Raw genomic sequence first — 14,548 nt, 5'->3', positions numbered from 1 at the left:
AATAGCCCCGCGTGTGACAGCGCTGTGACGAACAGATGGAGTGGCATGGCGCACTCAGTGGGGAACCTGCTGTTGGAACGGGCGTAATGGGGCAAAGTGAAAGGAAAGACCCGCCTGCCCGCGGGAAGTGGAAAGGACCTGGAGGCGGCAGTACAGCTGAATGCCACATCGAATGAAGGTGAGAACAGTGGCCAGAGTGTGAAACAAACCGCGAGGAGGGCGGCACATGCCCCCCGCAGCGACCCCAACAAGAAGGGACTAACCTTAGATGGGTCTAAATGCAACATCAAGAGAGACAGCCTTAGATTCTTTGGACACATTTTCTCAGTCCAAGGGATAAAAGCAGACCCGGAGAAGATCAGTGCGATAGTTGACCTAACGTCCCCCATGAAAATTGCTGAACTACATTCATTCCTGGGCATGGCAGGATACCGTGCCTGCTATCTTCTCAACTATGCCACACTCACAGACCTGTTAAGACAACTACTCAAGAAAGACATGCCATTCGTATGGGACAAGACTTGCCAAGAAGCATTTCAGGCAATAAAAACAAGAGCTCGTCAACAACCGCAAATTAGCATATTTCAATTCGGGGAGAAACACAGTGATAACGTTTGACGCCAGCCCGGTGGGTCTTGGCGCAATACTCACACAAACTGAACAGGATGGACAGTGGAAGAGACATATATCGCGTGTGCTAACAGAGCTAACGGAGATTCCCAACAGTCATACTCTGAAGCAGAACGAGAAAGCCTGGTGGCCGTATGGGCCTGTGAAAAATGTCCACCACTTCATTATAGGGCAAACTTTCATGCTCATAACTGACCATCAGCCACTCATTTCCAAAATGCCTCCACGTATTGCAAGATGGGACATCAGGCTCCAGGAATATGACTTTCGCATCATCCACAAACCTGGAGCGGACGCAAACCCGGCAGACTATCTATCTCGGCACCCAGAAGGGCAAGGATAGCAAACGATGGGAAAGGAGGCGGAACACTACATCAGTTATCTGTCAGAGAACGCACTTCCACTGACGTTCACCATCACACTGTTTGCTGCCAAATGTCGAGCAGACCACACCATACAGGCAGCCATGAAACTCACCAACATGAGCAGGTGGAAGAACTACCATAAGGAACCATTTGAAAACTGCGAGGTGGACAGCAAAGAGCTAGAAAGGATAGCCAAATACAAGGAGAACTAGCCACCACGGAACAAAGCATCGTACTGCAAGGAAACCGACTAGTGATCCCCAAAGGCTGGATAAAGACAATAGTAAATGTAGCACACGGAGGACATCAAGGTGCTGCAAACACCAAAAAGATTGTTAGTCCAGAAACGACCCTATAGTATGTATTGCATGTGTATTATGTTGGCCAGAAACCAACCGCATCATATGACAAACATTGCAAACACAGAACCGTCAATGTAACCGAAGGGCGTATATTTTGTGAAATATCCGCCCTCTGCTTTTTTCTTTTCTGTCAAAAATGCTTTGCAAAATGTATTCTATACTCCAAGCTCATGCACGGGGCAAGGCCACAGCCTGAATGCTGAAAGGCCAACACAGACAGGAATGTTAGACGATACAGAAATACATTGGGCCTCATTAGAGTATTGAAAAGGGCATGGCTGCCTCCATACCAGGTTTCAGCTCCGGGTTAACTCAATGAGGAATAACCGGCCATTCCAACATTGGAGGACCCGGTAATTCCTCCATGAAGAAACCTATCCCCATTCCCATTTGAGCCCCCATAGGGCTCAATGGGAATGGGGAGGGAGCTAATAACGAGCCCGTTAATTACGGGCCTGTTATTAGCTCCCTGGTCCCCTCGCGGGATCCGCTAAGGACGTCTGGTTTGACCAGACGTTCTGCGCGGGTCCCGCAAGGGGACCTCGTAATCAGGCATCCATTAATGAACGGTGCCGGTCCCGTACCGGCACCCTTCATTACGGGAGCGTTTGCCTCGTAATGAGGCCCATTGTTTTCCTCCCTCATGGAGTCCTTGAAGGCGAGCAGAAACCGCATCTAATCAGAGGCCCAGGTGCCGGCCTGTCTTGCCAACTCTGTAGCAATAGGCAGTTAAAGCATGAATTATATTCTTTCTAGCGGTCCTCCTTCGCAGAGACTGGTATTTGCTGCCTCAGAACTGTCTGACCCCTGGTTCATGAATAGAAACAAATAGATAATGTGCTAAGGAATGTTTCTCTACTACGAACATGATATCCTTGCTGTACTAAGCGCTCTATGTTCTCCATAACAAAGAACTGTCTCTGCTACTGTTGCTAGAATAAGTATATTTAGACTGAATAGGGACTTGTCATAACGTGTCATAACGTGTCATAATTGTCATGATTGTCATGATTGTCAATCATCAAACCCTATCCTAAAAGATACATTATGGGCGGTTTGAATTGCCTTCTAAAGATTGCATGTTTTTGTATATATATTGTTGCTTGAGCGTTGCTCGCTCTCTTGCATTTCACGAGGTCTGGGTGCACACGTTGTGAGACGTTAGACCCCAGTCGGCCAACTGAGGATACTTTGAAATAAACCAGACTTGTTTGGAAAAGCGAACCTTGTGTCTGTCGTGTCACTAGCATATGGTGATTGTGCCTTAGTTTCCATATGAGGGGTCTTTACGGCCTAGCAAGATCCTACGAAACCAAGTATGGTTCCCATATATGGACGCAATAGTTGAGGACATTTTAACACACTGCCAAGCCTGCCAAAAAAATCCGCAACAAATGCCCCCCCATATCCTCTGCAATTAGTGCCACTACCAGCAGGACCCTGGCACTGAGTAGCAATGGTCTTTTATGGTCCCTTAGAAGAAGGGGTCACCTACTAGTAACAATGGACGAATACTCAAGATTCCCAATAGTCAAACAGGTGCAGTCCACAGCCTTCCACCACATAGTAGGAGTAATAGACAAACTATTCAGCGAATGGAAGGTGCCAAACATTGTGAAGGCAGAGAATGGGCCCCCATTCCAAGGACACGAATTCATGAAGTCTGCAGCACACTTAGGGTTTCAGCATCAAAGAATCGCACCCCTGTGGCCACAGGCCAACTGGGTGGTGGAGCGCTTCATGTCCACCATCAAGAGCACTAGTCAGAAAGCTCTTCTCGACCAAACGCCCTTTCCCCAAGTGGTGTGCCAACTGCTGAGAAGCTACCGGAACACACTGCATGAAGCCGCAGGGGAGACGCCAATAGAGATAATGATAAGATACAAACCTCAAATGCGCCTAATGCAACTGGAAGACTACACTGCAGAGCAAGATGCAGAGATAAGAGAACGAGACGCTGAGAAGAAAAGGAAAGCCAAGGAATGGCCAGACCGGCGAAGAGGAGCAAAGGAAGAGCAACTGCCAATTGGAGAGCCTGTCCTGGTATGGCAAAGGCAACCAAAGAAGACAGACTCACGATACAACCCAGAACCATTCCTCATGACTGAAATCAAAGGGTCAATGGTTACCCCAACAGGGGATGGATGTGAGATAACTCGAAACGCCTCGTTCTTCTGCCGGCTCCACACATCTGAACCAGAAGCCTTGGAGCGTACGCAAGTAGCGGAAGAACAGAAAGACAAGGAGGACCAACTGGACGTAGATCAACAGGACATGCGGGAGACCCTGTGAATCACCAGGAAGACCACATCGAATAGTGAGGAGGCCACCAAGGCTGATTGAGCAAATGTGACGCTGAGAACGTTCATGATAAACACAGGGGAGGTGTTGTGGGACAGTAAGAGTTAAGTCACGCCACGGACAAACCACATAACTCTGGGAGGGCGCGGGATGAGGGAGGGGCAAAGGGAAAGGGAAGCCAGTTTTGTAGAATGAGAATAAAAGAAGTTAATGGACACCCTCGGCTCTGTGTCGTATATGCAGTACAACAGTTTGATGCTTGAGTCGAGTTTGGCACGGATTGCTTTTGAGAGCTTCTCAGGTGTTGTTTTGGCTGGACGCCATCATCAGATTCTAGAAACTTGCAGAACTGTAATACCAGCAGCTCTTATAATGAACTAAAACATCTTAATTGTTTATTCTTTCCATTGCAGGAGTTAAAGACCTTCCTACAAGTGAGAAGGAAGCATCAGGGGGCCCCGGCAACTGTGTCCAGCTCAGACACCCCAGCTCTGTGTCCCACATGGAACTCGGTGACAGTATTTTGGCGAGGCTGGTTATGCTCGATCCGGGTATGTGTTTTCTTTGAGTTACTGGTTAGCAGATTGTTGTAAACCATAATAATAACATTCTCAGTGGTGGCTGGTCAATTCTTTCCCTCAAGGGGCGTAAATATTTGTCCCAGATATGCCACAGCGACCAAGCGTAGCGAGGGAGCCCGCATCAATCAAGAGGGATTTTGGGGGGTTGACCCCGAGAATATATTTTTTAAATAATGGGTTAAAATGGTGCATTTTAAAGCACACCTTTTTAAAAAAATTGGGTAGAAAGCCAAACAGCTGGCCATTGGTTTTGTAGGGTAACTCATTAAAAATTCCAATAGATGCAAGTCACCAACAGTGCAAAGGAGAATTTCTCCAACACCTTTTTATGATGCCTTTTCCCACAATATGTGCCAGTATAAAACATTTTCATGTTGACTACAACATTATACCCTATTATTCGCATATAATAACATACTCATGTTTGCTTTGTGCATAATGCCAGTAACGATACTATAAGAAAACATGTCCATGTTTGTTCTGCCAATATATGGCATTATCCCCACGTAAGAACATACTCCAGTTGGCTTTACCTTAACAATGCATGCCAAAGTATGAAAACATGTACAAACTGGCTATGCACTAAAATGCCAGTCGAGCTACATAATAACACTTATCATGCTTGCTTTATCAAAGATGCCCAATACAAAATGTCGCACCACAATAAGACATGACTAAACTGGCTGCATTGAAATGCCAGTCTAGCTACATAATAACATTTATGCTTGTTAACACAAAATGTAATGCCGCAGTAAGAATAATACCACTGATCCGTCTTGCTTTATCACAGATGCCCAATACAAAATGACATGATATGATATGGCATTTGTGACGCTCCTATACACAAGTGTTTCAAGGCGTGACGAGGCAATGGAGAGCAACAGAGGGAAGACAAAGACAACAATCTTACTAGGCTAAGTGACATTGAGATTGTGCAAGTGCAGGGGGAAGGGGGAGGGGTAAAGTGGCAGGGGAAAGGGGAGGCGGCAGTGCTGTACATGGGATCAAAACAATAATAAGAAGTGCGGCCAGCAGGTGGCACTGCAAGGGTAAGTGCAGGCAGCAGGTATCGAAAAGTGCAGGTAGGGGGACTGTAGGGTTACAGATACAGACCCAAGTGCAAGGGTTGCCAGGAGGCAGTGCGGGTGTGCAACTGGGTGGGCAGGGACCTGGGCCCGAAATCAGAGGGTAGCCAGGTGACCAGTGCAGTATCAGACAGGAAATCAGCAGGGGAGAGGAAGAGAGAAGGCAGAATCAAAGTGGAAGGTCTTGAGGTGCTTCCGGAACTAGAGATGTTTCTCTTCAAGTGTCAGAGAGCCAGGTAGGCTGTTACAGAGGGAGGCCCTAGCTGAAGAAAGAGATCTACCGCCAACTTGTTGCTTGGAGAAGCGACAGACCCTGGGGGAGTTGGAGATGGAGGAGCAAAGAGCTCGAGTAGGAAGGTTTTTACGAAGAGCGAGTTGGACCCAGGCCCCACAAGGCCTTGTGGACAATGCAGAGGGTCTTGAACTTAATCCTTGCAGCCACTGGGATCCAATTCAGAGATTTAAGTGCTGGAAAGATAGGATCCCTGGGCTTTAGGCCAAAGACAAGTCTTGCAGTCCTGCTCTGAATGAGTTGCAGAGGGCAGAGAGTAGAAGCAGGCAGATTTCGAAAGAGTCTGTTGCAGTAGTCCAGCCTAGAGAGAACCAGAGCTCTAGAGACTGTGAGCTTCTAGGGGAAGGAGAGGAAAGGAGGAATACCTCTGAGGAGGTGCATTTGGTAGTTTGACTTATTAGAGATGTCAGAGATGTGAGGAGAAAAGGAGAGTGTGGAGTCAAAGATGACCCCAAGGTTCTTAGCCTCACAGGTGGGAGGCCGGCTAGAGCGTGACAGGAAAGGAGAGTGCAGGTGTGCTGATGAGGAGAATCTCTGTCTTACTGACATTAAGGTAGAGATCATTGGCGGCACACCACTCCTGGATAGCAGCCAGACAGTCAGAGATGAGAGAAGAGAAGAGGTGGCAGAGGGGAGCCTGAAAACGTGCTGTGTCATCCGGATAGCACTGAAAGTTGGAGCAGAAAGCGGCAATGCGGTGGGCGAGAGGTGCCAGGTATTGATTGAACAGCCAGGGAGAGAGGTTAGACCTGTGGGGAACACCACAGGTAGAGAGTGAGATAGAGGAAAGGAAGGACCAAGTTGGAACTGGGAGAGTCGATCAGAGAGGAACGCGGTCGGCCAGGCCAGGGCCTGATCAGTGATACCCATGCCTCAGTAAAACATGGCTAGACTGATTGCATGGAAAATGCTGGTCTTGCATCGTAATAACACTTATCATGCCTGCTTTTCCAACGCTGCCCAATACAATATGCCATACCACAATAAGAAAAGGCTAGACTGGCTGCATTGAAATGCCAGTCTAGCTTCATATTAACACTTCTTATCATGCTTGCTTTATCAACCGTGTCCAGTAAAAAATGGGCAGTAAAAAATGCCATAGCTGTACCCTCAGGCCCAAGCGCCTCACAGGCGCACATTAATTGTGTGCGTGTGAGGTGCTGGGGGGCCAAGTCAAGGTGTTTTACTGGGCATTGTGAGAAACCTGACAGTGTCTCACCCGCTCGTCCTCAGGGATCTGTCATCCAGGTGGCCAGGACACGGCCATCGCTTTTGGATCCAGTTCCTGGGGGCGGACCAGTGTGGGAGGATCACCTGGATGAGGGGTCTTCATGGAGTGGGAGTGCGACACCAGATGGTGAGATTCGGTATCCCCTTCCCAGGAACACCTTTACCCCACCCTACGAGGTAGGATACTTAGGAACTCAATACCAGACCAGCCTGTGTTAGAACAAAGGTTGCAAGCAGCAACATTGTATGAAGAGAACTAACGGTGTGGGAAACGTATGTAATGAGCAACACGAATATAATTGAAAACCAAAGGAGTGACTGAACTTTGAAGGCCAAGAAAGATAGACAGAGTGGTCTGCCACCACATGGGTGCTCATTTGAAGGTCTCTGTTAGGTATCCAACTGGTTGGCAACTGTGGAAAGGGAATTTTAGATCGAAGTGGTCCTGCAATGGGTCAAGCTAAACCCTGTGCCCATTCGAAAATGTTCAATAGTTTAATTCAAACTATAATTGGTCCGAGCCCGGCTGAGGAAGACTAATTGTGTAAGGGGGGGATCTGAGCCCGGTTGAGGGGGAACCAGGATGAATCACCTGAATTGAATACTTTTTTTAAAAATTCTTTTTATTGGGATTTTAAACATTACAGAACAACAACAGATCAACTCCCCCTTCTATCCCTCCCTCCCCCGGTACATTCTGTGAAGTGTTTCTTCCTCGTTCCAACTTCGGGTGTTCGTCCGTTGGTGCCACGGCTTATAGTCTCCTAGCAGTTCTAGGTTGAGTGTACTAACTAGTAGTTTGGGCCTTTATGATGGTCGTTTGGTCCTTTCCCCGAGGCAAAGCAGCATGTGTGAGTATTATTCAAGTGCATACCCTTTACTCTTGGGTAGGCCGGAATTCCGTCAGCAGGTCCCATTATTCATACTTGATCTGTTAGGGAGTATCCTCCGATGAGGGAGGTCCCTCCTTTCCCATGTCAGATTCTTTGAGTAGATAAAGGGTATATGCATCCCAAATTTGCCTATCCCCCTATCGGTTACCTTGCATATTGTCCCACCTAGACTCCATATTGTTACAATATAGTATGTCTTTGGACCACTGGGCTACCCCTGGGCATTGTCTCCCTCCCCACACCATTGTCACCATCCGTTTGGCTAGTATCAGCAGGAGGCCCACCAGTTTCCTAGTGCCTTTGGTATTAGCTTTGTGTAACCCAACAGGGCTAGCTCCCGGTCCAGTGGAATCATCCGCCCACTAATGCTCCCAATCACCTCAAAGACCTGGTCCCAGAATCGCCTGATTTCCCCGCATTCCCATTCCATGTGGAGGAAGTCTGCTGCCTCCTGACCGCATCTGGGACAACTCCGGTTAGCGCGTGGAAAGAATTATTTTATTCGGGCTGGGGTATAATAGTATTGATGCAGGTACTTAAAATTAATTAGTTTAAATCTGGTGCAGGTAGCCCCCTTCATAATCAGCTCACAACAGTACCACCAATTTGCCTCTAGTATTTTCCTCCCCAGTGTCCGTTCCTGGGCTGCTTTCGGACTAGCAGCGGTTATAGGTCTGGTGGCCAGTGCCTTTGTGTACAGTGTTGACGTAACCCTGCATCCCAAAGTCCCTTTCACCATGCTATCCAGTGTGTTTGCGGTCTGGCGTTGTCTAGGATACGATGGAAATAAGCGCTGCAAGGTCACTTGGAGCCTGAAGTATAGAAAGACCTCTAGTGCCGATAGTTCCCCCCGTCTCGTTCAGTGATTCCAATGTTATGAACTCCCCGTTGGGAAATAGTTGGCTAAAGTTACCCACTCTCAGTTGTTTCATCAGGGAGATCAATCCTGCCTCGCTAGTCAGGGGGACATCCGGGATATGAGGGACTGGGAGTTCAGTTGAATAAAGCACTTCCCCCTTAGTTTTACATTCTATTATGGTCCGTGCCCTGCATGTCAGAACCATCATGTGACACGTTTTGTGTGGTCGATTCGGGGCAGTGAGAATTACTGACCACAACATTGCTGGAGCTGCTAACGCATGCCTTCGATCACTGTGTGTCCCACACCAGTACATGAGAAAACTAGCCCATTCCACGTTATAATATAGCTCAAATTCTGGTAATGCTAGCCCATTCTCCCGCACCGAGGCCTTAATCTTGTCCCAAGAGATTCTCACCTGTTTACCTGCCCAGATAAATTGTGTTACTGCTGATCTTAGTTCTCGAAAGAATCTTGAAGGCACTGGTATAGGTGCATTTAGGAATATATGAAGAAATCTGGGCAAGATGGCCATTTTGACCACCAATATCCGGCCGTAAAGATTAAGTGGTAGGGAGTTCCATCTAATCATGGCCTTTTTAGCATCTTTTAGGGTCGTTACATAGTTACTATGGTATAACTTCTCCTTATCCCTGTCTATGGTTATCCCTAGGTACCGAGTTTGTAGTGGGTCCCATTGGAAGCCCCAATTGTCCTTAAACTGGTTTACCCCTTCTGTTTGGGGAAATATGATTGATTTACTGGTGTTAACCTTCAAACCCAAAATATCGCTATAGTGCTGACTTCTCGCATCACTGGATCCAGGTTAATGCTAGGGTCCTTTAATAACAGCACCATGTCGTCTGCGTATAACGGCTCCACCACTTTGTGGTTATATAGTTGGATCCCCTATGTATATGTAGGTCCCTAATACGTTCTGACAGCGGCTCATTCTGTGGCAGGGCCGCTATTAGACCAAACATTCTTGTCAGCCCGTATGATGTTGACGGCCCCGGGATAAACCCTGCCTGGTCTGCCCGGACCATTGTCGACATAAGCAGTGACAGTCTGGTCCCTAGGATTTTTACCAAAATCTTATTGTGAAGATTGATAAGCTAAATCGGGTGTTAGGATGAGCAGTCATTGCTCGGCTTCCCAAGTTTCAACAGTACCACCACAACTGCTTCTCTGAGGGAATCTGGTAAGCACCCCGCGTCAACCGCCTGCTGGTATACCTGCAGTAAATAAGGGGCCAGTTTGTCGATGTAGTGTTTATAAAATTCGGCTGTGAAACCGTCGGGGCCGTGGGATTTCCCTGATGGCAGATCTTTGATCGCCTCCCTTGAAAGACCAAAGGAAATATTGAGGCTTAGTACCACCAAAATGAAATACGCCAATCACGAGTTCAGAATTATAAGTGTACTTTTTAATCAAAGTACAGATAGCTATCTGGCTCTCAAGCGCCTCACAGTGTGTACCAGCAGACACTGTGATGGAAGAGAGTGCTGGACATCACGAAACATGCATTATTTATTCACTGTGCCGGCCACATCATCCAGCCCTTCTTAAAGTTAATATCTTACAAGGGTTCATGCCCAGTTCACATGACAAATACAACAATATTGTTTTTAAATACTTCAGATGTTTTCCAGTCTACAAAATACAATGGTTACAACTGTGTTCTGTCTGGTCATGTTGGTTCTCCAGCTTAAAGTAAGTCCAGTTGTAAGAAACAAATTCAATGGTTTTCTGCAAAGGCACATAGTTTTAGTTGTTCAGCATTCAGTTCCAGTGTTTGTATAAGGATGAAGCTATTGGTGCAGACAACAATTGAATTGAGGTTAAATTGGGCTCCAAGACTTCTTAGCACAAGATAAACATTCTGCTCTCAGCAGCCTCAATGTTGACATAGTTCAAAGTTCATTTTGCTCTTCTGCAGCCAAAAACACAGTTTAACATTTTAGGACAGAAAGCAGGAGTTAGAATCAAATTGGCGGATGGCTCTAAGATGGCGGCGAAGTCAACTCTATTCTGTTCTGTTTAAACGCGGTTTTCAGCACAAATGCGAATGCGCTTAGACCAATGTTCAAAATCAGACAGTATTATGCAAATATAGTTTGAGAAACCCTCCTTTTGGCCTAAGCCAAGAGCATTACTCAATCATTTTGACTGTACAAAGACCACGGGCCTCATTACAAGTCAGCTGGTCTGGAAACAACAGTGGTGTTAAATCCGCTGCCACTGTTGTTTCCGGACCGGCTGATTACGAGTCCTTGAGGCAGGAGGTGTCACTCCCGCCAGGTCTGACTTGGCAGAATTAACACCACCTGCCTGCAGGCGGACATGGAAACACCGTCTCTATCATAAACGGAACCATTGGTCGCTTTTTCAGGCATTTGTATCCTAGGTCCTAGTGTACCTATTACTTGTGCAGAACATCCTCCTATTATGGAACATATGACAGGCAGACATTGTATACAAAAACAGCAGAAAAGAAAAATACCACGGATCACCTATCAGGTCCCAGCGTCGATCTCCTGCAGGAGCAGATGAATAGCCCACCTATTCCCTCAAACCAGTACATCCAAAAATCTATTGAACAATTATTGAATTGACCAGAGTGGGGGAAAAGGGGAATTGGAGAAAATAACAAACAGTCAGGAAAACACTAGAGTCCTCAACTGCTTGGCACCTTGGAACTCTGGATACCTACAAAGGATCCTAAATTTCTAAAAATCCTAAGTTCTAAATTGAAAACTCACTACCATTTTCAATATGTACTTTCCCAGAACCCTTTGTTACCCGACAGTCTCTGTTTCTTTACTTAGAGACTCTTGAAATAATTCATCTTTATATTTAACTTGCTTTTCTCTGCTGAATTCTTTATGACTTCAAACTACTCATTAACTATCAGGATAACTCAGTGTAGTGAAGAATCTTCAGTGATTGAAGATTTGAACTTGTATTGAACGCTTTTGAATGCTTGCTAAGCATAACTAATTGATGTCTATGAAATCAATTGATATTTCTGCTAGATTCTAAAATTGCCATTTATTTGCTGAGTTCACCTGTAGTCCTATTGTCTTGGTATTGGGTTTATTTGTAGATATGTAGAACACTTCAATATACATGCGCTTTTATTTAGAGAACACTGCTGAATTATTATTTAGCTTGTGCGTACACGCTGCCTGATGTCGCATGCCACCAAAGGATCGCGCAATATAGATGATCACTGCCTTCTAATGTAGGAGCCGCACACTGCCACAGGATCACGTTACACAGAAGATCGCTGCCTTCTATTATAATGTGCGCACACACGTAACCTGGACCTGCACGCCGCCACAGGATCAGGATCGCGCAACACTGATGACCGCTGCCTTATTATCCAAACAGTTGTTCATTGACAACACTGAAGACGGAAACCGTATTACGCGGATACAAAGAACTTCCTGGACACATTTCAAAGCTGCGCGCACATAAAGAAAATGAACGTTCAAAAGAGCGTTGTAATTACTTTTCCTTTCCGAAAATTATTTACATTGGTTGCACAACAAACAATCTTAGACTTTTCTTCAATACTTGAAATTAAATGACTTTCCAAAAACAGAACTTGAGTTAACTTAAATTATATATGAAAACCGTTTCTCAAAACGTGTTTTTTGCATAACTTTAGTCACTTATCTGTATTTTCTTTTCTCTGGCTTTTTCAGATGAATTGATAACGGGTATTCTGAGGTTTCTTTCGTTTTTCTCTTTGAATTTACTGGAGCTCAGATGCGCTGTGACCATTCATGAACAGATCTTGAAAGAAAGGCAGTTTAGACCCTTTCCTTAGGTTCCAAACTGCATCACAGTAGTCAATGACCAATCACTGCTGGACAGGAAGTACTCCACCATCTTGAGCTGGGACAATAGTTGCTGGCTGATATTATAGTCAAATTAAGGAAATGCCTTTTCAATGCAATTGACCTTACCTAGCCACTATTGACACTAGTAATGCCTAACCTAATGTTTACTATTACCCAGGGACCTGACAGTACCCCCCCCGATCACTCCTAATCACACGGCCACCATACATCTCATTTACAGGCCCCCTGGCCCGACCTCTTCATTCGCAGAGGACATTTCATCTATCCTAGCTACCAGTACTAAGCCCAACTCGCAAATCATTATATTGGGAGACTTCAATCTAGGCTACCAAGATACGAATGACACCAAAGCCTTTGACCTAGAAAGAGTCCTGGCCGACTTTCGGTCTCACCCAACATGTCAATGAGCCCACCCACATCAAGAGTCGCACTCTTGACTGGGTCTCTGACTTGAACTGTGCGCTTAACGTCACCTCTGTGTCGCCATGTGCATGGTCTGATCACCACAAAATATCATTCTCCATTAATTCCACTCCACCCACAGATAAACCCAACCTTGCCCCTCCCACTTCCACACGCAACAAAAAGGATATTACGGTTGAGAAATTACTCCCACTTATCCTTCCTCTTTTGAACTCGGCGTCCACCACGTGCTCGGACCCCACAGTGCTAGTAGACACCTACAACTGCGTCATGCTAAAAGCCCTCAATACCATTGCCCCCTCAAACTGTGCAAACAAAAACCGCGGCTCCACCTTAATTCCTGGTTTACCCCGCACTTACGCGACCTGCGCAAAGAAAAAAGAAAAGCTGAGGCCCATTGGAAAAGCTCACCTTCTCTAGTCAACAAAAACAACCTCACCACAGCCTCCCTTACCTACAAAGAAGCCATCCTAGCTGCTAAAAAGGAAGTATATAACAAAAGGATCACTTAAGCCCAATCAAATACCAAGGAACTCTTCAAGATCCTTAAGGAATTGGAGTCCCCTGTTGCCCCGCTTGATACATGCACCCCGGACACTGAATGGTGCTCCAATATTCAAAAGGCACTGCTTGATAAAATTGCCTTGCTCCAAGACAAGATTAACACTAAAAAAAGCTACCTCGCCGACTCAACGGGTATCCCCCCATCATACAAAACCCTTTCTCCTAAACACTCCGTCAAACCTTTCAGCTTCTCACCCCTCACCATTAAGGAAGTCGAAAATATCATAACTAAGCTTAAGCCTTCCAATTGCCAAGGTGACGCCTGCCCTGCACCGGTCATAAAGGAAGCTGCACATGATCTTGCCCCTTTCATTACCTCTTTCATTAATGCCTCTTTCAAATCGGGCATTGTACCTGACAACCTTAAGGATGCTTGGGTCATCCCATTAATCAAAAAACCTAATCTTGATCCCAGCAATCCCTCAAACTACAGGCCCATCACCACAGTTCCTTACCTTCTCAAAATTCTGGACCGCGCAGCCTATCTCCAAATCCAGGACTATCTTGAAACCAACAAACTTCTAGGGTTTAGACAATCTGGCTTCCGTCCCAGACACGGTACTGAGACAGCCTTAATCGACTTGAAAACCCAAATTGAGGAGCTGAAAGACAAGGGCAAACTGGCACTCCTGCTCCTCCTTGATCTTTCAGCTGCCTTTGATTTGGTCGATCTCCAAATCCTCTGCCACCACCTCAAAATTGCAGCCCACTTCTCCGACGCAGCCACATCTTGGATTAGCTCTTTTCTGGCAAACAGAACCATGAGGGTCTTCTCTCCCATAGCCGCAGCTGATCCAGCCCACGTCCCGTGCGGAGTTCCACAAGGATCTTGTGTATCTCCCACACTTTACAACGTGTTTACTAAACCGCTCTTTGATATACTCGACTATCTGGGTGTCTCCTACACTAATTATGCGGATGACACCCAGATACTCATCCCTATCACTGGCGATTATGTAACAGATGCCAAAGCTCTCAATACAGTCTACACTGTCATTCAAGCCTGGATGGCTCATCATGGGCTTTGCCTTAATGATGGAAAGACGGAATTAATCATTCTTGGATCTCAATACAAACTCACTAAACTTGACCCC

General features: G+C 46.1%; 1 protein-coding gene across 1 annotated transcript in view; it reads left to right on the top strand.

The window, feature by feature from the left end:
- LOC138527535 (uncharacterized) overlaps positions 1 to 14,548 on the top strand; it is a 536,309-nt gene that overhangs the window by 130,411 nt on the left and 391,350 nt on the right. Inside the window, exon 2 of the mRNA XM_069638782.1 lies at positions 4,072 to 4,209. Within this exon, the coding sequence (XP_069494883.1) occupies positions 4,072 to 4,209 (138 nt within the window). The remainder of the gene's footprint in view (positions 1 to 4,071; positions 4,210 to 14,548) is intronic.

Source organism: Ambystoma mexicanum, chromosome 14 (assembly GCF_040938575.1).
Source record: "Ambystoma mexicanum isolate Mex_15411 chromosome 14, UKY_AmexF1_1, whole genome shotgun sequence".
Lineage (NCBI taxonomy): Eukaryota > Metazoa > Chordata > Amphibia > Caudata > Ambystomatidae > Ambystoma > Ambystoma mexicanum.
Note: the sequence above shows the minus strand (reverse complement) of the source record. Positions and strands in the feature narration are given on the sequence as shown.